The sequence below is a fragment of the Lepidochelys olivacea genome (genome assembly GCF_965140295.1).
Source record: "Lepidochelys olivacea isolate rLepOli2 genome assembly, chromosome: 8".
Classification (NCBI taxonomy): domain Eukaryota; kingdom Metazoa; phylum Chordata; order Testudines; family Cheloniidae; genus Lepidochelys; species Lepidochelys olivacea.
In genome coordinates, this window is record NC_140418.1 from 18,484,297 (window position 1) to 18,510,817 (window position 26,521).

Here is a 26,521-nt window from a genome sequence, read left to right on the forward strand (position 1 = left end):
CAAATTCTGACAGCGTGAATAAATTACAGACTGGTCTGGTGTGATTAACAGCACATCAGATGGACTGTTCAGGTGGAGTTTTTAGGCCTGCAGGTTAGATCTGGTATTTTTCTTTTCAATCGCCAATGACAAGCTGAGGCAAATGTGGTCTCGCTCCATGTTTAAACAGAAAGCCTGCTTCAGTCTAACTGGCCCTGTGGGGAGCAGATACAAGGAGCTTCTCCCCTTCTTCTTCCAACACTCTGGGTCAGGGATCAGTCACAGTCTGGGGAGGTTGCAGAACCACCGCTCCATACTTATGCTGCCTGCAGTGCTAGCCTCCACAGAAATGACCTGGCAGGGTGAAGTAAGGACTGGGCCCCTGGCCTTGTGACCCCATTGCTTCAGCCAGCAGACATGGCCAGGCACAGGGGAGAATGCGACTTGTACCCATGTAACAAACACCTGAGCTGCAGCTTCAGAGTGCACGCCACAGGAGTCCTGAGAAGAATCCTGACTGAATTAGCCGAGAGGCTCCCTCAGCACCTCCCATAGCGCTGTACCTAGAAGACACAATCTAGCTCTTAGTATGCACATTAAAGATCAGAGACTGATATCTCCTGACAATACTGCTTCCCCCATGAGGAAGGCAACATTTACCAACACAAAGATGGACCAGGTGAAATTTACTACTAAGGGCTACAGCTTCCAAACACCAGTCAGTGTTACGACCCTCACAGCATCACTCCTGCCTGGTCTTATAGGGGGCTCCCCCATAGCACTCTCTGATGCAAGGCTCCTGGACGTTAGGTGTCAGCTCCAGAAAACCACAGCTTGGTGCAGCACTCAGAAAGGCGAGTGGCGTTCCAGTGACTATGAAGAAAACTGGCTTAATGGATTTTGTATGTGCATCTCCCTTGTAGTAAATGAAAAATGTAGCCTTAGGTGTTTACATTTGATTTGGGAGGCTGGTTTTAATCTTCTTACATTGGGAGGAAAAACTCAATTACAGAATGTACTTACATTCCAACAACCCAAGTCAAACACTAAGGAAAAGAAAGAAATGCTTTAACTCCTTCATCGCCAGGCAGGAATACAAGCGTGTGCCAGATATGTTCAGCAGCACAAGAGGTGAAGAGTTTGCATACATGAGGCAGGGGCAGGATGAGGTGTGGTACTCCAGCATGGCCAGAAGGGACAGGATTCTTTCCATTCAGACCTATAGCTCTCTCCAGTAGAGTTCTGTTATTCAGCCTGTATGTAAACTGCAGGATTTACCCCTTAATGACCCATGTGACATCGTGTCCTATCATCTGACACTAAGCTGAATTCATTAAAGGCATATCAGAGATGTCTCTGTGTTCGTCTTCACATTTAAAGGAAGCAAAAGCATTTCCTATTTATCTTCATTTGTTCATTCAGAATTAATAACTCTCCTGAGAAACTGCAGGTTTTTAGATTCACAGCAGCCACCATGAATACCAGATGGTGACAAAGGATTTCTGTGAGGTGTCAGGGCAAGTGCGGGCTATATTCTGGGCTGGGGGGGGGGGGGCTCTGAACTATTCAGCTCATTACTGCAGCAGACTCTTAGGGAACCTCTGCAATGAGAGAGGGCTGGGCTGCTCTGAACCCAGAACCCACAGGAGGGGGAAGAAAAGGGAGCCTGCATTCTGCATTTCACCCTGAAGCCGCTGCCAGAGCTCTAGTCAAGGTTTCACAGCCTGCTCCAGCTCCATGGCCCTTACTCTGCCTTGCAGTCCCAGAGCTCTATTGGCCCTTCTTGTCACGCATGCAAAAGCGGCCAACTCGGCATCGCAAGCATTCCTGGCTCAAGTATCAACAAAAGCATCATCAAGGTTATTGTAATAACAAATGCATCTTCACCAAGACATGGCCCACCAACACCTTGGCTACTTTTCCTATTGTGTTGTACCTCTTCCCCCCTCTCTGTCTTTAAACCACAAGCTCCTGGAGGCAGGGACCCCACTGAAGACATGAGGGCATTATGCATGCCACCATAAATAACCACACTGACAATTTTCTACTCAAGTTCACACACAGAAAGATTCCTTGACCCTTAGATATCTCAATTAACTCACCCGTAGCATTGTAATCATGGAGGGGTCTCGGAAGCGGCCATCTTCATCTTTAAGATTATAGCCCTCTGGTCTTTTATCTCGTTCACTAACTTTCCATAGCTTCACAGTTTTATCTGGAAGAGCAAAAGAGAGAAGAAGATATAGTTATGCCTGAGTAAACAGGCATCCTAAAACGAATACCTGATGAAAATGCTAATGTCACAAAAATCGGTTTAAAATGTAAAAAAGGTTACCGTTTCCTGTTCCTTGTCTTATTTGACTGAGATCTAGGGACATGGAAAGAATCAGCTCTAAAGAAAGAAACTGTTTACCATCAACACTTTTTTCCAGGAATATTTGGCCTTCCTATTGCTGAAAGGCAACTGTCGACAAACTTAAGAAGATGGTTTGATTAAAACAAGCATATTAGTGGACGAATTATTTGAGAAGTGATTTCCCAGGGCTCAGCTGCAGAGATTATGACCATAGGTCACATGATTCAGTATACAGAGTTTAGGATTTATCTAGTACATGCCACAGTGTGTCACTAGAAACTCTAACATGGGCATTGGCTACAAGAGGAGAGAGCTTTTTACATTGCTCTGAAAAGGCAGAAGTCTGTGAGAAGTTTAATTTAGAACTCCCCACCTACAGACCAAATCCATATAGCGTCTTTCTCCCATTGCTGCGTATCTGTATACCTACCACCAAAGTTAATCAAGAGAACATGCTACTGTATGATTTTTCCTCCTACAATTTGCCAGGTTGCATGGCAGTTATCCAGGGGAAACTGACTCCTTTCAAGTATGATTTCCAAATTAACTTGGTCCAAATGCTTAAACAAATCACTGAAAACACATTAAATGCTGATGATACACCATATCTCCATATTGTGTCCCTACTGCCCATTTTATTACTCCTTTTATTCAATCTTATTACTGCAAACTGCCATGATACATGGCAATTCCCAGATTTTAAGGTCAGAAGGGACAATTACAATCATCTACTCTGACCTCTTTCACTATATTTCATTCAATTCCTGCATCAAGTCCAATTGTCCTCTTACAAATAAAGAGAATAATATTCATGAGTGCTCTATCCATCATGTCTTTGAATATTTCCAACAGCCAGTGGAATCATTAACCATAAGCAGTGCTTGTGCAGCTATACACCAGTGTTTAGAGAACAGTGGTCATTTGTGCATGAACTTTAAAATACCCTGCATACAACGGATTTCAAATTCCATGAGTTTTGTTTTTGTCCCTGGGTGGAGACTAGCTCAGGCAAAGAAATCTAGGATGTAAAACAGTGAAATATACCGTGATTTAAAGTTCACACTGTGAACATAGTAAAAAGAACGTCCCCGGAATAAAGTAAAATCATGTCTGTAATTTACTCAAAAGTCAGTTTCAACTCCTCCTTCCACCACCTTGAACAGAAACTGGCATTTTATTATTGACTGCACATCCAATTTGCATGCCCATACTGCCATCTTTCCTTGGCTTTTTCAACTATTGACATCCCGTTTATCCTGTGCCATGAAGGCTTTTAGGTGAAAGAGCCCCAGGAACATGTGGTCTTTATTCTGAATAATGGTGTTTTCTTTTCCCTTGCCTGGCAGAGATTCTATCAGCAGTTTATCATCACTTCCATCAGCTTTAAAACACAATCTTATCATTCATCTTAATTTTCTCCTTTACACAGCAATTCCATTAGACTGCCATTAATTTTGTTTTTATTAACCCATTTAACTTCAGGGGGTTTCCCCTCTATAATGTTAGTTTAGCAACAAGAACAAAAAGATACAGAATAACATGGGAGTTTTTTTTAAAGACTCATTTTGATATCTTGCAAGCCTCTGAAACACCATCCCAAATGGAAAGATAATATCCCTGTTAATCAAAAAACTATTTAAAAACTCAATTAACAGAACATTATGCTCTATAATTAATCTTCATTGCATTTCAATGATTCTCTCCCCCCCCCCCGCCCAAATGAGTTTAATAAGTCTTTGAATTTTATTACAATGATCAATAGAGTAAATTCCACAATACAAAGTAAGTTGGCTATGGGAGATAATTAGACCCCTCCTTTTCCCCTGAAGTAATTAAGTCACATCCATCTTAAGGTCCCATTCATCCCAAGTAGTATCACTGGATCCTCCTGATATTTATCTGAGCATAACACGAAGCTGCTCAGCTGAACACAGCTGCAAATTGAAACAAATCAGCTGCAGTTTTTCTTAGAAAAAGATTCCAGGATCCAAAAACTTAATGAACATAATAAATAGAGGGAAGAAAACTCCCTGTTTAGCGTCAAATGAACAAGTGTGAACTGACTGCAGAACCCTGTGTGAGGGAAATACACATGAAACATGCATTGACAGCAAATTCTAGCTGGGCTCCTGTTATCCCTATTTAAAGTCATGTTTTATAACAGAATCATTCTTGATTTTTTTAAATAAGGTTTCTTCTGGCAAAACAACAACAATGGACACATTTTCTGACTATTGTCTGCGGTGCCACCAGTCACAGATACCAATTCCCTGTGCTTGTGCTCCCTCACAGTCAAACTCCCAAGGGTGAGCAAACCAAGAGAAAAAGGGACCAGAGGCAGAAAAATGACTTCAAGGATTTTTAAGCTCTTCTGCCCAGTAGGCTGAAGAATTTTCTCACCGAGGTTGGGCTTTAAATGCTAATCTCAGTCATGCTAGTTAAAATCCAGAGTCACCTCACTGGTCAGACATTAGTGTATGTTAGACCAGAGTGCAGCCCACTGAATGTATTGAATTCCCAACCTGAATATTCCTGTCCTTCCTAATTCTTGCTTCTCCTCCTCCTCCTTTTTCTTTACATGTGTGGATTATGTGGACATCACAGGCCTGATCTTGAGAGGCGCTGAGACCCAGCAACTCCAGCTGAAATCAGGAGGATATGGTACAAGTACAGACCCCAATAACTGTTTTAAATAACTCCACTTCTCTGTTGTTCTCTCCAGGATCCCAGAAGAATGGTATTTCAATAGGACGTCTCCTCCGTGTAAGTCCTACTCAGCATGAGTAAAGGCTGCAAAATCATTCCTCCTTGGTTTTTTTTTTTGAAACTACTACAAAAAATGTGAAGATGGTTTTCCTCAGGGCAAGGTTTCCCTAATACTGAAGTTATGGATGAAAGAGTCTGTTCCAAAGGTAATGGGAGTTACATGCCTCAATGGAAGGCAGAAAGGAGTTCTAATAGGATAGGCCCCTGGACCAAAACCACAGATACAAAGGGAAGGCTGAGGTGTACTAGGGTATGCCCCATTAAATGTTAGTTCAGTGTTTGACAAGAATACAACAAAGAACTATGAGGTGAACCCGGGTTACTTACCTCAGCCTTCTCTGTTATCTCCTCACGTGTATTTCTCTCTCCTGGGAGAGATTCTTTGGGATGAGGGGCAGCATGGGCCTGCTCCTCTGAGGAGCTCAGCACCCTTAATTCTCCATTACTTTCAAAGGGTACACTTCCCAAGATCAAGACCTAAATAAACCTAAGACCTTAGTGGTCTGTTGGTCAAAGAAGAGGGCTGGAAGCCAGGAAAACTGGGTTCTATTTCCATCTCCGCCATTGCTTCACTGTGTGACTTCAGGCAAGTCAAACTCTCCATGCTTCAGTTCCCCCCGGCTCTAAAATGGGGAAAATAATATTTACCTGTCCTGCGGGGGGATTGTGAAGATTTATTTTTTCCATGCTGGCAAAGCTCCATGGAATCCATGGATGAAAGGCAAAGCATTATATATTATTATTGTCACATACCATTGGTGGAGAGAAGGAAGTAGGCTGCATTTTGCTGTGGGAGCCATCGTATTTTATTGATCTTCTCCTCGATCTCTAAACTCTTCAGGTAATCGAACTCGGGTTCATGGCTCTGGAACGTGCTGTAAACATTGTATTCTCCCCTACGATGGGGCTGATTTCTACTCTGCAGGAGTGAGGAAAAAAAAAGGATAAAAAGAATTTTGAGAGAGAGAGAGAGAGAGCGCGCGCGCGCACAAAATTTCTATTGATTCTTTTGTTCTCTGCGGATTGTTAAGAGATGGGAAATGTCTGATTACAGTGACACATTACAGTTTAGATATCAAAGCCGACACAAGAGATCTTCCCGGCACAATGTATTCTCCTCTTGTGTCAGTTTCTCTGCATGCTGATGATATGAGCAGGAAATGATGCCTTTGTTTTGCTTTGTTTCTAGAATGAATGAAATCCTCCCTATCATTTCTCTCCAAGGCAAATTGGTGAGGAGAGATAATGGCTCAGATACAGGGCCAAGTCAAGTTTGACTCACTCACAAGAGCAACCCCATAGAAGCCAGTGGGGCTCTGTACTGGCATAAGGTGAGCAGGATTTGCCCCAAAGATCTATGACTATCCAGCAGAAACAAAATAACCAAGGAAAGGAAACAATCTGTGCAAGAATGAACGCTGCATAAAATGGCAAAGGGCTCAGTCCTGCAAGGTTCTGGGCAAGCCTGGCAGGAGTTGTTTACCTTCAAGTCCCATGAACATCCATGGGGTGCTCAGCACCTTGGAGCCCTGAGTGAGGCCGAGGGAGTTAAATGCTCCCAAACACTCTCAGATACTACAGTGATGAGCACTATATAAGAACCTGAATAGAATAGAAATGCACACACTTTATTGTATGGATTGACTTTCTGCGTTCAAATGATGTACCCAGGCCCTTTAACATCCTTCCAGGAATGGCATATCTCTGTAAAGCAGGAATTCAATGGAATTTACCCTGCGGCACATAATGAAGTTTAAAGTTCAAGAAATGGAGTAGAATAATACAAAGAGAATAGGAAATAAAATACTGTTGGGAATGATGATGATGGTGTGTGTATATATTATCTAAACTAAACAGCCCCTCCCAGCGTATACTGTATACATAGAAACAGCTTTGAGAGTAAGACCTTAAAATAGGCTTTAAAATGTCTTTGGATTATAAAGTTTATCATGGCCAGACCTCTGAGATCCCACTCCACCTTAACAGAACACATTGACAAAAGGGGGCTTTGCTACCATCCAGATCTGACTGTGAAGTATGCACAAGATGTGCCAGACCAATTAGCATCAGACAGCTTTGGAAATGGAGGGGAAAAAAATATTCCAGATTGTAAGGGCCTGTGACAGTTTTCATTTGCCAAACACATTCTGTGCTTCTTGGACCCACAGCATATGCAGAGATCTTTAATTGCATACTCAATGCCTTGTGCAAATATGGGTCCTGCAGAAATGAACCACAAATGATACATAGCTACCAAGAAGCTCTTCAGGAAGCCTTTTCTGAGGTAAAGTGTATGTCCAGGGTCACCTGGATGATTCTTATCCATCTATGCTACAGCAGAATTTTTTTTTTTTTTTAATTTGAAATATTCTGTTCTCTGAGAATTTTTGGTGCTCCTGGAAGTGACAGACCCACACCAGCAAGGCCGAGAGCCCACTACAGTACAGCCAGATACTGTGCAAGCTTCCCCCCACAGCTCTTGGCACATACCCCAAATCTTGTTCTATAGCGAAGGGACTCTTGTGAGCAGTGATGGCAAATTGAGCTAAAAACTCACAGCTTGCGTGGGCTGCCCCACTGCACTATTCTTTGGGCTTTTCTGCACTGCTACTAGCTTGCCCTGCCTGCACCCACCCATTGTGAGAAGCCCAGAGCAGAAGCAAATAGTGCTTCAAGAGCATTCATTTCTAGGGGGAATATTGCGAGACAGAGGATCACACCACAAAAAGCAGATGATCCTCTTCCCTAACCAACCTGACATCACTCCTTTCTCTGAGCCACACAGCTTCAACCAAGCAGGGTTGACAGAGAACTCTCAGGAAGAGGGCGGTGTCACGAAGTTCGTGCTTGGTCCACAAAGACTTTTCTGCCCTCTTTGACTCTTCTCTGCTCCCTCCACATCTTGCATTGAAGGGGAGTACAAGGCCCTGTGCATGTTCGTGGTGGTGTGAGCAGAGAACAACAAGGGAAATGGCAATTCTGGCTTAAAATTGTAGGGGCTCTTATACCAACTGCTAGGCTGTGCTGTGATCTCACTGATACCAGTGTAAATCAGGTGTAATTCCACTGACGTCTGGGGCCTTTTATCAGTGTAAAAAAAGGGTGAAACTGAGATCAGAAGGCGGCTAATTAGGTTTACAGAATTCTAACATGCTAATGCAAATTGGTACAAATCAAAACAAGGCTGCGAACATGAGAAGGTGCCAAGTTTGGATGAAAGGAGCAAAGTTCAAAGAGCATTATTTGGTTTGGCAAAATGACACAATTAGGACCACTGGAGTTTCTAACGTGGCAGCTTGATCCAATTTGCATTAGGTACCCAACAAGAGCAATGAAAGTAAAACGATGCAGAAAATGCAACATTTTGAAGGTGCTTTCTGATACGCATATGGTCCCATTTTGGTTAATGGCCTATTTGCAGTTTTTAGTTGCCAGAAGAGAACTGGGGGGAAGAGTGACACGTGAGGATTAGGAAGCAGCAGGAAGCTTCTTTTAAAAGGATAAAATAGGCATTTTGCATTCACTAGCACTTACCTCCTGCTCACGTTGAAATATTACAACCCGACCCCCCTTGTCCCCTGTCGCTAGTAATTCTCCTGTGTGGTTGAATTCTACTGTAGAGATAATGTCAGCTGAAAAAAAGAAGACAAAGGCAATTTAAGTAACCGCAGACTGGCTTTTCATGGGCATCTATAAGACACCATTCTCTGTGCAGTTAAGGAAAAATGTATCATCAGTGCTTTGTCTCCCCAGAGAAGTTTCCAGAGTCCTTATATTTCTTCTTGCATATAAATATGCTTGTGGAATGTTGTAACACAGTTTACTAGGAATGGGCACAAATACATGGAGTTTTGGGACACTAAGAATTGGATTCATGTCTGGAAGTAAATTTTGTGACTGTTTTAGGTCTTCATAGTGGTGTTATACCAAAGCAATACCATACCCAAACTCTGGGAGACATTTGGGTCTAGATTTATATCCAGATTTTGAAATTACGACCCATTTCTACTATTTGTGTTCAATAAAAAGCCCCCAAAACATCCTGTGGAGGTTAAAGTGAATGTGTCCTCATTCAGATCCATATTTTCTTTTCTGTGTTCCCTCCACTTCCCTCTTACCTTAGGGGAGCTCTGCTAGTTTCCATCTCTGCAGAGTCAGAGGATGGGGGACCTTGCAGGCACCACTGCATTCTCCCCCATTCAAAGCCACGGGGCAAAATAGCCTTAGATATGTGCTGTTTGCCCTGCCCACTGCAGAAGCCGTTTTGTACTTCAGATTAAGTAAAGGAAACACTCCCTCCACTCCATTGCTATCTAGTCTCCCCAAAGTGGTGCAGTCCGATGCAATAATCGGAAGAAAAGTTGTGTATGAACAGGGACATGGTCAAAATTACACTGAGGCAAACTGTCCTAATGTGTGAGAAACAAGGAAACAGATGGGAACCAGTAACTTATATAGGGGGTCACAATCTGGTAAAGCCATGCTTTAAAGGCTTTACTCAATGTGTTTACCCCTGAGGCAAAGCAGGCAGGAGAACCACCAATGATTGGATTTATTAGGACTATTTTTAGAAGAATGTCAGAGGTTAATTCTACTGTGATTATTCCCCTACTGGTCTTCATGGATTGTCTTTGAGTGCAGCATTCAGCAAAGGCAAAACAGTGCAGGGGGGAGAAGGAATACGGTCTCAAACCTAGCAGTTGACTAAAGGACATCTTGTAAAATGAAAGGTACTTTGTTTCAGCTTTTGGTATCCAGATCCTTTGTGTGCAAGTCAGTTTTATTGAACTTTAATTTCTCTTTTCATACCGTATTTATCTAATCTCTCTCTCTCTCTGTGCGCGCATGTGTGTGTGTGTCTAAACAATACACTTTTCATAAGAATGTATACCTACACCCCTTATATGTATGTATGTATGTGCACACACATTGGGTACATACACACATACATTGTATGAATGTTTAAAGATAAGCAGGTGATTAGGTGCTGCCCTGAATAGGGATGCTAGATGGGTTGTAGATACCACACAAGCTTCTCTCACTGGATTGTTTTTTAGCATATACTTTACTGGATCAAAATCTGTGTTTTACTGTAGTGCACCGAGAGGCTGAGCCAGGTGAAAAACATCTAAATAAATAGGTCAGCACTGAATTGGACCCAAACATATAAAACACAATCAAAATATGTACTAGGAAAGTACTAATATACATGGATCTCTTTCTCTCACACACACAACTGCGAACTTCAGAAGCCACCGTGAATGCTGATTATTGTCTATGTCTTCTACAATGTGAATCAAGATGCCATCCAGCAAAAAAAAAAAAAAAATCCTTAAGAGTTCTGGCAAACCCAGAAAGGTAGCTTTCTAAGTGGTATCTCAGACAGGCAAGTTTTCCCCCTTCCAGGTTCTAATTGTCCTAAATTGCTCAATCAGCTTAAATATTGCACCCCTGATCTCAAGTCAGAGATGTTAGTTGCATCAGTTCTTTTCCTAATCTTGTCCCCAGACTGGTGCCACTGCACCCACATAAACTGCCTCTGTTCTTTGCCAGTCTCTGGACCAAACTGCTTCCGATTTATGGCCTGACACACCACAATGGCTTCAATGTACACCAGGTGAAATCTGGCCCATTTTAAACAAGTTTAGTGCTATTTACCCCATTTCACTAGAATCCAGTTTGTTTGGATATTTCCCCCTTATTCCTCTACCAGGATCTGGCTGGTGCCTGGTGGCTTAACTCAAACTGGGAAACCATTTCCAATGGGACTCTTAGATGGCTGACAAGATGATTCTTCTCCTCCCCGAAGAGCATCAAAGTCCACCTCAGTCATGCATTAAGTTTCTACCAGACTAAATTGAAATGGTGACTCCAGGATGTTCCCCCACCCCAACCAACATGTTCTTAAAAAAGCAACAACATTCAGATTAACTCTGGGGCCTGAAGATTCACCTGTAGCTCTAGCGACTCCAGTGCTTTAACCACAAACCTGTCATTACAAAACATAAGTATAACTTAGATCTCCACAATCTGGCTAGAATGAGGAAGGGATTCCAGCAGCTGATGTAAGAGAACAGCCACAGGTAGGGTTAGTCTCAGGCTCTAGCTTCACTACACTGACCCACTACCACCGGCCTCTGTACAAAGGCCAAATTTGGTATCTCACTCATGTATTCCATGCGATGTGCACTCGCTCATCCTGGTGGACTAACCACCATTTATAGTCCTTACTGCTCAGACTGTGTTATAGTCTTCTGCCCACCTTTCTGTTCATCTCTCCTTTGCTTTTGACTATTAATGTAGGGCAGATTATGGTCCATGAGTAACAAACAGGAAAAAAGCCTTCCAGTGTGGAAGAAGGCTGGGGACACAAGACCTTCTTTCTTGACACTTCCCTATTCAGGGTCAGCGGCTTTTATAGACTTCTTCCAAAACACATGAATGTACACCTAGCTGTCGTGCATACTGGTCTCTCTAAGGTCCACTGATATCCGGTCCATATATCGAGTCTTTGGCCTTCCCCTTGGTCATCTTCAGTCCACGATCATTGCAAAGACCAAACTACCAATATCTTTAACTTTCGGAGCCCTTGCCCAGTTACAACAGTCGGGTAAGGCTGTTGCACGTAGCTTGTGAGGAATGACCCTGCTCTCTGAGGTACACTTCACATGGACATAACTTCAAAAGGGCATATCTTATTGGACAAGCTTTACAGGTTGGCTGTCCAGGCTTGACACCACTGGTTTGTAATTGGAGTTTCCCTTCTAGGTGATCTGCTTATCAAGGCTACCAAATCCTACCAGCCCCAGCAAGTCTTATTTTAAGGTGGTCTTTATTCACCTTAATGTCCTCATAATCGGGCCTATGTGGCATTTTACAGAGATAGCTGTGCCACCAGTTACCCCACCATGCCCTGCTGAGAGATGCCATGACTACTTACTGGATATTCACAGCTGTCCTACGGTTTCCTATCCATCACCCAGGAATGTGCCTGATGGGAGTTCGTTGCCCCTTCACAGTGCTGGGGACACACGGCCATCTACAATTTATTCATTGTGTCCACTGTTTTATGTTGTCATAGGGATCCCTCCATTCACTTTAGGATCCAATCACTCCCTGATAATGTGCGAAGAGCCCACCATGTCTGCTGAGCTGTGACAATCCAGATGGCAGCAGGCAGGTGAGTAATGAACTCCATGCTGCTTCTATTAATATTCACACATCTTCCCCATATTGCCCCGTCTTTCCAGCATTAAGCATAATTGCAATGACATGTGAGTGCTTTCTAAAGTTTGTCTTAATTCATTTATAACATTGGGTTGCCATGAATAGATTTAGGGATAATATTTCATTGCACACAGAGCCAGCACTGCAGCAAATAAACCCAAGAGGATTATGGTAGACAACACCGCATCCCTCCGAACACACAGAAATCTATCAGTGGCCTGGCCAGCACTGAATTGGAAAGCAGTAAGGTGAAGCATTTCTATTCCATTATATGGAGCCCTTCTGCTTCAGCCTGGAGTTGTGGGTAGTAAAATCTGTCATTAAGATTTTAACCATCTGCTACCAACTTTCACAAAAGGGATGAACCTCAATACAGAAGGGCCAAACTCTACTCTCATTTACACCAGTGGAAAGCCAAAATAACATGATTGGACCTGGCTGGACTATTTGGTCCAATCAACATTTACTACAAGTTTCATCCTTTTTTAGTAAGGGAGACGTTTGTGAATGGATCTTGATTCGCTTCAAATATGTATTATTCATACCTTAAGTATCTTAGATAAATGAGCTACAGGCCAATTCTTATCCGCATTTTACAGATATGGAAGCAAGACACAGAGATTTGGTCCTTAACTACCACAATTAGAGGTAAGGTTTTTTTTTTTTTAAAACCAAAATAGTTATACCAGTAGAACACCTAGTGTGGATGCAGTTATACTGGTAATAGCTTATTCCCATCCCCTATGAGAATAAACTGTATGGCATCTTATCCCAGTATAACTGTCCACACTATAGGGATTATATCACTTTAACTATACCAGAATAAAGTGATACAAATTGTGTGTATAGACAAACCCCAAGTGACTTGCTCCTGGTCACACAGGAAGCCGGGGGGGCAGGGGGAAAAAATCAGGATTTGAATATATATCTCCCCAGCTGAGTCCTGTAGCCTAACTGCAAGACCATCCTCCTTTCTAACCTTGTACAGTTCCAGCAAAAGTCCCTAAAACACAGGTTTATAATCTATTACTGTATTTAATGTTGATGCTACAGGGGGACTGGATGGCCCAGGGAACGGATAATAAAGTACACAGCCTTTGACTTTAGATCACCAGCTCATATTCAACCCAGATTGGAAGTGACCAAATTCCTTCTGTACGGTGCCCTAACACTTCCCTACACAGTGTATAGCTCCCCTTTCCAGCACAGCATCTTGACTAACAATAAAATACCCAACAAAATTACTTACACACGAGCAGCATGACCTCCCTGAACCTCCTGAGTGATTCTCTCATCATTACTTAGTTTTGATGGATAGAAACAGGCGAGTCAAGGTTAAAAAAAAAATGCCTTGCCTAGACCTGTCAAAGATTTATAAGGAACCTGGGAGTGGTGAGATAGATGCAACAGTGCCAGGAATGTCCAGGTTACTTGAACACGTTATGCACTGTGGAGCTGATTTAGAGGGAATTTTTTTTTCTGGCCTTGGGTTTACATTCTTGTATAATGACTTTTATGGATACTGGTAGTTTTCAGGATATGTAACAATGTACAGGAAATTCCCTGTCACTCAACCCTGCCCCTTGGCACTGATAGGGGATCTGAAAGAGCTGTGGGAGTGGAATCAGAGGGCAGGAATGCATCAGAATAAATGGTGATGGATTAATAAAATAATCAATAATGATATAAAAGGGCTAAATCTTTTCCTCTTTTCTACCCTCTTTTGGTTGGCCTTATGCAGGCTTTGCATTCAGATGAGGACAAGGACCCTGCTCCATAATCTCCTTGCAGTCTCTCACCCTTATGCATGCAGGGCTAGAGACCTTAATCATGCAGGGCAGGGGTTGAGCTGTAGACTATTCTACTTTATCCACAGACTTCAGCCATAGACGAAGTACTGTGTACATGGCTCACTCTTTCATGTGTATTTCCAGCACTGGCTCAAGCTGCTGAGAAGCTGCCCCCACAGTAGAGACACACTGAAAGTTTTTGTCATTCAAAGAAAACTGCTATTAGAGAAATAACACTGAGCAAAATGTAGCTCTCTATGACCCGCCAAATAACTCCATTGTTTAGCCTTGCATTTGTTTAATTGATTGGCTAGGACTGGACAGTGCCATAAAAGTTGCTTACATAAGGGGGACAATGGCTAGGCTCTCCCAGAGGCAGCTGCATGGAAACAAAACAAGCAAAAGCCCAAAGTTCACAAAACATCCAGCTGATCTGGTTCATTTCCAGAGCGGTTAAGTTATTTACAGAAAGGTTCTAATTACTGATCAAAAAGACCAAGGAAATTAAATTGGGATCCCAACGTATGATGCAGATGATTACTAGTGATCTGCTAAATGTTTGCAATGAAAGCCTTAGGCCATGAAAATCTCACCTGGTTTCAGATTTTTTACAAATTCACAACCCAGTCCAGGTTTGCTAAGAAGTCTGAGGACCTTATTATAGAACCTGGGCCCTCTTTTGCAATACCAAACAAAGGGATTGGGAGTCTGGTCCAATATCCATTGATCTCAATGTTCCATGGATCAAGCCCTTAATTCCTACTTGAATTACAAATCTCAGCTCAAACTGCTAACGACACCGCTATGCTTTTGTGTCAAGAGCTGGTAGGAGTTTGTAATTTCCCCCCTTTAACAAGAAAATAGGATAAACTCAGTGATTTTGACCAAGTTGCACTTCAAAATTTGGGGTTTATTGAAACCTGCATATTGAAGTAAAATTTGGTTTCGGATACATGCCAAGCTGTGCGGACAGAACATGGGGAAAATGTCTGTATGAGCCCCTGCAAAGTGAAACAGCTATATTTCCCTAATCTCTCGTATCTGATGACATCCAGAGCCAGTTCTAGACTTCACAACTGAAACATGAACACACAAACTTTGGGGAAGCTTGTGCTTGAACCACACTTGGATCTGTGGTGTGGGCCCATCTCAGATTAGAATAGCCCTTTTCCTTTATGGTGATTTCATCTTTGGAACATATTTAAAGTCTTCAGTTTAAATAAAATGTCATAGTTATAAACATGTCAATTTCTAAACATATTTTACTGCGAACCATCCTGTCCAGTGTTTTTACTCTTTTCCTAATTTATGTGCTTCTCACGGAAGTTAGCAACTCTAATGCATTAAAATATGGGCAGAAAGTCAAGCCTTGCATTTCCCTAGGAGTGTTCCAGATGAAAAAAAAACTGAATAAAGTGTAAATTAGATCCATACTCAAAGCAAGCACCATAAAAAAAGTCATGAACTTTTTGCCTGGGAAAGTTCTAGCTAAGTATTAGTCTGGAACACAGTAACATACATAATAGTGCCCTAATCATACAGTGAGTGATCAAATATGTCCACAGTAATAAAGATAAGATGTCCGAACCCAGGTCTCTAGGGCAATAACTAACACATACAGCGGATGTTCCTCAATACTTCCTAGTTTTTCCACTGATCATCAACTGACAACTATGGTATTCATGGCATTCCCTACCCTTAGTATAGGGGTTAGCTGAGGAAAATGCTGTGAATAGCATGGGAACATTAGCTATATGAAGGCAACTGGAGAAATTTTAGAGGTGACCACAGGAACAAGTTAACCAGGCCCTTGCATCTAGATGTTTTTCCCTTCTAAAATGACCCACTTGGAACTGTATTTGTTTTTCACCATTTAAATTTTCTCCATCAACTGCTGCTGATTACATTTAAGCCATTTAGTTTTTAATGAATTAAAAACTTCCAATGCTGCAGCAAGAAATTTTTCAGACAGCATCCAGCTACCTAATGGATTACCCTGTCAGCAGAACTATTTAAAACATCTGGGGCCAGAATCTATGAAAAATCCATACTCAGCTCCTGGGGCATAAGAAATCACCCTGGCCACTTTGTTGCTTTATTCTGTGGGAGCGTAGCAGAGGGAGTTCTTGGCCATAGAATCTGCTGGACTTTTCTTGGTTTATCCGTTTACTTACACACCTGCTGCTTGGATTTCACGCATATTTAAATAATGGTCCACGGCTCACAACACAGCTTTATCACCTAAAAACCCCAATAATGAATAAAAAAATCATAATCCCTCTTTTATAACTGTCCAAATTCATACTTGGTGTAACTCCACTGATTTCAATAGAGTTATATCAGCCAAGGTTTTTGGCTCAATATGCATTTCATTCTATATAATTAAACATCTGTGGCATTCTTCATAGTAAACTGGGAAGAAGGTGGCAGCAGCTTCCATTCTGTGTGACTAGTTGCTTTCACTTCGATGTAAAGATGACAGGCACACCTTAGATAGTCAAATCTATCATGGCCTGATACAGAACCCACTGAAATCAACAGGAGTTTATCCATGGACTTCAGCAGGGTTTAGATCAGGCTCTGTCCTAGGTATTTCCAAGTGAAAAATCATTATAGTGTTCGGTATGAAAATATCTTCCATTCCTTTAACAAGCACAGTATAGCATGTTAGCTGTTTTTTAAAGATGTTTCCTGGTGAACTTGTGATGCTCTTAAGCAATCCTCTCCGATTCAACTGCCTGCCTGCTATTACACCCCAAACTTCATTGAAAAGCCAGCACAGTGTAATTGTTAATTTGAATTCATATATATTCATATTCATGTGATCAATAATTCATAGCTGTTCCTCCTAAGATTCTTACAGCAGTTTTGTGACAACAGAAGGCATATAAGGGGTTTTTTTCCTTCCTCTTCTTTTCCTTGCTTCCTACATGTTCGGAGCCTGGAGTGCATGGAATTTGAAGAAAACAGTTTCCATGGTGATCCTTCCTTCTCCAAGCAGCAGGCTATACCAGCCTGCAGTTCTCTCCTTTCTGAAGTGCATTAATGTTCGTTATTGCTTTCATGCTAAATATATTGAAGATTGGATTTGATTTCCTCAGCAGCAATACAATTTTATCAGAAAAATGGGAAATTTTTATATATACAGACATACATATATCTACCATTTTTCTGATAAAATTGTATTGCTGCTTATATATATATATATATATATATATATATATATATATATATATATATATATATATATATAAAACCAGTTATTAAAGAAAACCCCCAGGAAGATGGAGGCTAATGGGAAGATTTGAATTCTCAGAGCAGCCCAGTTTGAAATGGAGCAGTTTGGCCATGTCTTCCATAGCGTAATGGAGACTAGGAAGGAACCTCTGTTTCGCTGGAGGAAAGTGTGGACCACAAATGCCATAGCATTAATTCTCTTCTGCATAGCATACCCAGAATCCTTGCTTAGGGCCAGATGCTGCTCTCCATGAAACGAATGGCAAAACTTCCAGTGGTTTGAAATGGGAGCAAGACGAGGCTGTTCTTGAGATGCAGGCTGGCTTGTGTGCTGTTACTGTCCCAACGTGGAGCCCGGTCCTGCATCCAATTGCTGTAACTAGGAGCTGGTGAATTAACTCCCATCAGTGGGAGCTGAGCGTGCTCAACACCTCTCAGAAGGCCTGATCCAATAAGAGGACAAGCATCTCCAGTTCCCATTGAACTCAATGGAACCAGAGAGTGCTTATCAGCACATTAAATCAGGCCCATGAACTCCAAGATGGCAGCACTGAATTGGTTTCATTTGATTGCTAGGGTAATTATGGTTCTGACCCTGGAATAACTCAGGATCTGGTACCAAAACCCAGAGGAATGTATTCTCACGTGCTAGTTCTTTTCCAGATGGGCTCTGCACGGGCCTTCTGTGTGTCTCCTCCTCCAGTCTCACTGCTGGAAGAAAGAATTGGGAGGAGAGTCTCCTTCCTCTCTGATCCTAGTCGCCAGAGAGGACAATCAAGCTAAGCATTTCTGAGGCTACTGGAAGGGTGAGACACTCATGTTTGCGGTTCAGGCAGACCTTGCCCCCAGCCATGATCAGGGCCTCTGAGACTGCCCATATACCCTTTTGTCTGCAATGTAGAGCTGCTTCTAAACTCTGTGCTGATCACTGCAAATCCCTGCATCATATTAGTTCACAGCAGATATTAAGGACAATATGGATTAATCACCCAACAGAAGATGTGACTGCTGCAGCATGTCTCCTGAGCAACAGAGGCTACGAAGAGGCTACCTTTCCTGCACCCTCTACGTTACCTTCCCGTCGAATTTCAAATCAAGATCAAGGTCTCATCCTTATCTTCAAAGCACTCTGTGGCCTGGACCCAGGATACCTAAAAGACTGTCTATAGCTCCAGGATGAAGGCCGTGGTCAACAACTTAACTCTTCTGCATAACACAACCCTTCACAATAAGAGTGAAGCTCAGCTCTGGGGGAGACAGAACCTTCTCTGAGCTTGGTCTGACATGGTGGACTGAGCTCCCCCAGGAACTAAGGGCTCTCAGAAGCCTGACCACTTTTTGCACCAAGGGCAAGGCACATTTCTTTGTCCTTGCCTTGATTAATATAAACACCCAGCAACAGGTATATTTAATGTACTTAAAAAATCCCCCCAAAACAAGACACTCCATTCCACTCGCTTCTCCTCTGGGGAGAAGATGAGAGAACAAACAACAAGTGACTGATGTGTAGCCACGTCTCTTAATGCACTACTGGAGGGCACACAGATACTATGGTGAGGAGTGTGATATAAAAGCCTATGCAGAATACAATGGAATAGAACTGGTCACTTTATCTATATGCCAGGTATTGTGAAGCCACAATTTAAGGACCTGATCCTGTTTTCATTTAAGCTAATGTCAAAACTCCCACTGGATTTCACTAGGAGCCTTAGGGAGATATAGTACAGACTAATGTATGTCCACAGATAGGTGTGCGCAAATTCCACTGAGGTTGGTAAGAGTTGCACATCTATATGTGGATTTGCCCACATAAAAAGAAAAATAAAGGAACATTCTGCACAACTAACAGTAAAGTTCATTATGCCGAGAGCTCAAATAAAAATGGATTCACAGTTTACATTGGGGGGGAAAAGATCGCTGATGAGAGCATCCTTTCCAATTGAGCTTACATGTATTATAGTAGCTGGTTCATTCACCAGCCTTCATCTTTATTGGATAATGCAATGATCAGATTTTGTTAATCAGCTCATTGAAAAAAAATTACACACTATTGCAAAGACATGCTGGTGGCAAACTGGGTTAGGAGGCAAAATTAGGATGAACTGCCAGGAAGGAAGGAGGATTGACAAGTACAGAAACTGGAATTACTGCTTGTTAATAGTATTGCACTGCATACTCAAATCAGCAATAATGCCTGTTTCACAATGCCCTAACCTTCGACTGATATTAAGAGAGATGGTGGTTGGGCCTTGTAGTTTTTCAAGGGCAGTCCCATTGTAACTACCTGATAGGTCTGATCAATACAACACTGTCATGTTAAAAGAGAGGGAGCATGATAAGAACATAAGAACAGCCATACTGGGTCAGACCAAAGGCCCATCCAGCCTAGTATCCAGTCTTCTGACAGTGACAAATGCCAGGTGCCCCAGAAGGAATGAACAGAACAGGTAATCATCAAGTGATCCATCCCCTGTCACTCATTCCCAGCTTCTGGAAAACAGAGGTTGGGGCACAACCCCTGCCCATCCTGGCTAATAGCCATTGAAGGACCTATCCTTCATGAACTTATCTCGTTCTTTTTTTAACCCTTTGTTGTAGTCTTGGCCTTCACAACACCCTCTGGCAAGGAGTTCCACAGGTTGACTGTTATTGTGTGAAAAAATACTTCCTTTTGTTTGTTTTAAACCTGCTGCCTATTAATTTCATTTGGTGACCACTAGTTCTTGTGTTATGAGGAGTAAATAACACTTCCTTATTTGCTTTTTCCACACCAGTCATGATTTTATAGACCGCTAAAATATCACCCCTTAGTCATCTTTTTTGCAAGCTGAAAAGTCCCAGTCTTATTAATCTTTCTTCATATAGAAGCCGTTCCATACCCCTAATAATTTTTGTTGCCCTTTTCTGAACCTTTTCCAATTCCAATAGATCTTTCTTGAGATAGGGAGACCACATCCACACACGGTGTTCAAGATGTGGGCTACCATGGATTTATATAGAGGCAATATGATATTTTCTGTCTTATTATCTAACCCTTTTTTAATCATTCCCAACATTCTGTTCACTTTTTTGACTGCTGCTGCACATTGAGTGGATGTTTTCAGAGGAACTATCCACAGTGACTCCAAGATCTTTCTTGAATGGTAACAGATAATTCAGACCCAATCATTTTATATGCATAGTTGGGATTATGTTTTCCAACATGCATTACTTTGCATTTATTAATATTGATCTAATGATTAGGACTGTGAAACATTTTCTGGTTTACTCTGGCACTGACTTATTGCATGACTTTGGGAACGTCACTCAGCCCCCTAGGTGCATCAGTTTCCTCCATCTGTAAAACAGAGAATTATAATATCTGTTATGTTTTGTGAAGCTGAATTAATTAATATTTCCAAAGTTCTTTGAGATCTGCAGATGACAGATACTCTACTGTGCACCCATATTATAATCAAACTGGAATTGTTGCAGTAGGGGACAGGTAACAGCAACTTTCATCTCCGAGACCCGCAGCTGAGTCAGTGTTACGACTGCAAAATTAGCCATTTCCCATCAAACATGGCCCAAAGACAACATCCTCTGAGCTGGTATGCACAGTATCACCCCAAAAGCCTTTAACCAGTTACCATTTCAATGAACACCCAGTGCAGACTGTTCATCTCTGAGTCATACTTACTCTCTGCAACCCTGATGCTGAGTCACCCATTACTCAGGTGATGGGGGAAGGAAGCCACTGGCATCACTTGTCCCTTATGCTGCTTTACTCTGTGTTGAAACTTTGGATGGCATCACCCTATATACTGGGCTGTGTTAACTTCTGGTTTCCAACCACCATCCTTATAGACCTTGCCCAGACTACATTTAAGGCACAAAATCACAGCATTTCTTTAGGTATAATCCCCCTCAGACTCTCACTCCTTCTAAGAAACAGGCAACAAATGAATACTCTTACTGGCACGTAAATTTCATGGGCCAAATTCACACTTTGGTGTAAATTGATGTAGCCCTTTTGACTGCATTGATTTACACTAGCCGTGGATTTGGCCCATGAAATGTAAGCGCTACTAGGTGTACCCATTTGTCGACTGTTTCCTGGAAGGAGTGAGAATCTGGGGGATAATACTTGTTCTGGCAGTACAACCAGAGCTTTGGGGCCAACAAATTCCATCTGGTCCCATGAGCCAGCATCCTCAGACCAAGGCCTATGATATATACATGGAATTTAATTTGGCCAGTTCTCCCCCTCATTCCGTAAGGCCTGTTGGGTTGTTGTTGTTTGTTATTTAACCAGCCCGGACCTTTTAACCAAGCAAAGACTCTGTGGATGGATGTGTGTCTGGCCCTTTAATGCACTTTTTCCTCCTTCGATCTTACTGGGTATGGTTCTGATGTGGGAAGCATTTGAGAAAGTATTTCACAGAGGGAGGGGGACAATGGGGTTAATGCCTACGAGATAGACTCATGCAGAACAGCAGAACCATGAAAGGAACTCAGGACTGGAGTTCAGCACTGGGAGCCCCCCATCTTTCTGTTATTTGTATAAATCACTCAGCTGATGGCACTACAAGTCTGCAGATGATAATAAATTGGGAAGCACCATAAATAATAGCAAACCAGGCTGCCAAATGAAGGATTTAGATAATTCAAATCCCAAGCTAGGAGTTGTCAAATCCAGTTTAATGCTGATAAGTGTGGGATAATAATTCACTGCAAACATGCCTCCTCCCTCCATAAGTCCCTCAAACAGAGAGAGGACATGGATGGATTTGTTCAATGGAATGGGGATGCTACACATTGACCAGGAATGGGACTGAGTTATTGTACAATAGTTCCCAATGCCCTCAGCCTGCTGTGGGGCTGTAATAAAGAAAGAAGAAGGGATGCTGCAGGATTCCATTAACTGGAGAAAATGGTCTGAATCAAAGAGATTTTATGCTGTTAAAGTGGATGAAATGAACACGGGAAGGTAATAGAAAAATTAAAGGGATAAGGGGGAGGGGAACGACTTACGGTCTGGTTGCATCTACTAACGGGGCTGCTGGACACTTGACATAGATCTAGCCAATTAACAGATCCTCGGCATCTCTCTTTTTGATAATCACCATCTCAGGGCCCACTGAGTCTGTCGAAGCTTTGAGTGCGAAAGGATTTAAACAATCAAACCTTCAAGTTCGTACTTTGACTAACATAGTATAAATGTCAATATAAAACAGTTTTGGAGGCTTACTGGCTCAAAAGCTCAGCAATAGCCTAAAGGTCTTAGCTAGTTCAGGAAATTGTTAGATTTTGAACTTTATTGCTCAAAAGGAGTTCTTTTCATTTCTGTCTTTTTAAATGACATCTGAAATGCATGCATCATCAGCAATATGGAATACAGGCCGTAAGTAAAAGGCGTAAGTAGGGATGGTCACACTTTTGTAGCAAGACCATGGAAATACCAATGCCAAGGTTAAAATACTCTCAGGCTTAATCTTTAAAAGAACTCTCAAGCTGGTCTCAATTTTGCAGGTGCAGTTTTGCCTCCACAATCACTCACAAGTGCAAAGGCACGCTCCTTATACTTCAGCCAATCAGGGTGCCACCTGGCAGGCACAACTCATTTCTCTGTGTGGGTTCTTTTCTAAATGAGCAGCGGAGCCAACCCAGTGGCTCTTGGAGTGGATCTCATTTAAGAATGCAGTACTGAGAAAGAAAGGCAATAGTGGAGGAGCTATGGTCACGATGTGAACGATCAGGGAACTCCTAAATTACACAAAAGGTGCCCAGACACTATGGTGAAGGTCATCTTTGAAATGCTTGCAATGAAATAAAACACAATTCTTCAGCCCCCGGAGCTATTGGGATGTTAACGCTGACTTTGGGGGAGCTAATCCTCCGGACATAAAACTCGTCTCTCAGATCTGTGTACCATATTGAGGCTCCATTACTCATTGTGAACAGCACCTTAGTCCACCCATTCATTTCAATAGTGATTTCAGCAGGATTATATAGCTCTATGCACCGTGAGTAACACAACAGGTCCTGTGTACACAGAAATAAGAGGTCTTCTAAAAGATCTGAATCACAGATTATTTCCCCACAGTTTGATTTAGACCCATGATGAAATGTTAACCAGAACCGGGATGGATAAAATTGCCTCCCCCCACCCACAAAAAAGGGGTGGGTGAGAAACTAATTCCCTACATTTCATCAGACAGAGCACAGAGTGGCTCAGAGGGTCATGCACAGATGATCTGACGCAATCAATCTTCTTCCAAACTGTGTGGTCCACAGTGGGGGGTGAGGGCAGACTACAGAGGTTAAACTGGGATCTAATGGCATGCAAAATCATACGTGATTGATCTACATTGATTTTTCCCCACTGAGGGGAATGATAGGTTAGCAAACAGAAATCAATTCCACTGCATTAAGCTCAGTAAGAATCTGATTTCATCAGCAAAATGCCTTGAAACATTATTGCGCAACCACACAGAGAACCATATTGCTGTTCTATTGGAGGATTTCCTTGTGCAGACACCCCAGGCCTGCCTGGTCTCCCGATTCAAAATAGCAAGCTTGGAAGTGTTTTAATTGCATCAGTGATGCCACATGTCACATAGCATCACAGCCTCAACGTGCTATCTCCCACAAAACCCCAAAAGTGAACACCTACAAATTAGTCAGAAAATCTGGGCACACATCCCTGTTTCATGGCTATGATGTCAATAATGGGCTGAACAAAAATCCGGGATCTGAATTTCTTTACTCCGTTGTGCTTTGTGAAAGTTCCTATCTGAAGCCAAATTTCATGGTTTGCGTCCATTTCTTGTCACGATGTTGCCACATCACACGACATGCAAAGGCTGATATCCCAAAACAAAACAAACCTCCTCGATCTAACTGCTACCAATATTGGCAGATACAAAACTCTCTGCCCATGGTACAGCAAAGAATGCTTTAATGCTACAGATCTTGGTTAAAGAGTTTCCATCTTCTGGCTCCTGTAGCCCAGCTCTGCAGCTTTGCCCCATGTTGCTGTGCATTTCAAAACACCTTAATCAAAGCATAGGAATATAGGTCTGCCTACTGTCCGGGAAAGATTTAGTTTGCTGTAACTGTTTGAATTGAGAATTCAGAAGAGAATCATTTCAGGGAAGTAGTCACCCTTAAGCACGGCACAATTTACGTTGTATAGTGCTTTAGAGAGATTTTCTTTTTAAAATCCACATCTTCCCTGCCCTGGAGAACTTGCATTCAAAAGATCAGATTGTGCCTCTTTACCACATGGCGGTGCAGGGGAAGAAGATCCGCCCCCCCATCTCCATGGCCATGTTTGGGATCCCTGCCACCCTTCATCGCAGGTTGGCGGGGGAAGGTAGGAGCAGCTGGTATTCCCCCTCCCCTCTCAGCAAATGACTAGGGTGGGCCGGGTATATCAAGCTCCACCTCCAGCGTGCCTGCAGGCCAAAGCGAGCCAGCACGAAGGGAGAAGGAAGTTGCACTTTTTTCAGGGCTCATGCCCTGAGGAGTTAAGGGAGAGAAGGGGAGGAATTGTGACTCTCAGAGTCGCTACTTCTTCCTTGGGCTCATACTGGGTGCGGCTGCACCACTTACACATAGTTCTACTCTACCTCATTAGATCAGACCAAACTAAAACCTAAACCTTGGCAAAGGAAGGAACCGGAGAAAGGGGAGATGGGGTAGAACAAACAACAGTGTGCTCCATGCTGTTCTTGCAAACTGCTTAGTGGGGAGCAGTAACTCACATGCCTTCCCACTGAAGTCAGTGGCATTGCTTGTCCATGTCATTACTCACCCCTGGGAATAAGGAGTTCAAGATCTGGCCAAGAGATATTTTAGTGTTTTTAACATCACAAACTGAGGGCAAGAAGGGATGAGAAAACAGCCTGGAGTGGAAATCAGCAATGGAAAGGGAGATGGAAAGAGGGGGGTTTGCAAAGGAATCTGCAGGAGGAGAGTGCTTTCTCTTGGCCACAGGAAGAGGAAGGGCATTTCAGGCTGAGGGAGAAAAAGGAGTTTTCCCTGGAAAATAACCAGCCACACTGAACTGAACTGTAGGGGGAAAAAGCCCCTGGTCTGGTCTCTTTCCTCCCCAATGCCCTTTAGCTAGGATAATATTTGTACATCACCACCGCTCGTCCATTATCCTGCTGAGCCACTTGCCCCTGCACACCAGCATTCGAGCCTTTTAAACCAACTGATTCATGGGGTGTGTCTCTCCAGGCCATACACATGTCCCTTCATTAAATGTACCTGGTCTGTGCTAAACAGATCAAGGAGGTTAACAGGGCACGGGTCGAAGCTACAGAATTCATTTTCAATTAGACTCCCCTTCCCTGCTCTCCCTTGTAAATGAATCACTGAACCCTATAATTACTAAGAGGCAAGCTGCACAGCGATGGGTGGAAATTCTCTGTACAATATGAATTCAGAACTGTTATCACCCCACATGGATCTTGGATTTAAACTTGCAATGGAAAACTCATCTTGTCTTTCAGCATTAAGATGCACAACTCGTTAGCTCTTGGATTAATGACAATTTTTAATTGGCCAAGCTATGAAAACCTTATAGAGCTATTATACGTTACACCTGTAATAACTGAACAGCATGTTAATCAAGACAATTAGTATGGGACCTAGAGAATCCCTCTGCCACTGTGAATAATCCTTCTCACTTTGAAAGGAAAATTAACAGCTGCTTTATGGTGTCTCAAATTATCTCACTTTGTATAAGATCTGCAATCAGAGCCACATCAAGTGAGTGGCATATATCATTCATGCCAGGACAACAAAACATCTGTTGTGACATTAAACCCTAGTATTAACGCTGACTTTGAAGCATCTCTGATGTTGGGGTGGTGGAAGGCAGCACACATTTTTCATGGGATAAAATGGCAGTAGCAAACACTGGAAGTTTGATATCTCTAAAGAGAGATTTCCAAGAGAAGAAGTAAGAAGGGAGAAATAGAACAGCTCAGCTTAAGAGCATTATATTACCCTCAGAGGAAAGGACAGCCAATGAGGGTTTTCCTTCTAGGTTAAAGTAATTTGAACAGGCTTCTCAGTGGCTCCACAGACAACCCAATCTACCGTATTTAGTTTTTCCCCGCACCACCTTCAAGTCCTCGCAAGGTGAGGATAATTTTACTCCTTGTGCAAAGTT

At 42.5% G+C, this 26,521-nt stretch overlaps 1 protein-coding gene across 3 annotated transcripts in view; it reads right to left on the reverse strand.

Annotated features, from left to right (window-relative positions):
* The window catches only part of PPP2R2B (protein phosphatase 2 regulatory subunit Bbeta), a 258,060-nt gene that overhangs the window by 63,972 nt on the left and 167,567 nt on the right, over positions 1 to 26,521 (reverse strand). For all 3 annotated transcript variants that reach the window (XM_084637730.1, XM_084637731.1, XM_084637732.1), the window contains 3 exons: positions 8,636 to 8,733; positions 5,855 to 6,020; positions 2,082 to 2,194 (listed from right to left, as the gene is read on the reverse strand). In XM_084637730.1, the coding sequence (XP_084493856.1) occupies positions 2,082 to 2,194; positions 5,855 to 6,020; positions 8,636 to 8,733 (377 nt within the window). The remainder of the gene's footprint in view (positions 1 to 2,081; positions 2,195 to 5,854; positions 6,021 to 8,635; positions 8,734 to 26,521) is intronic.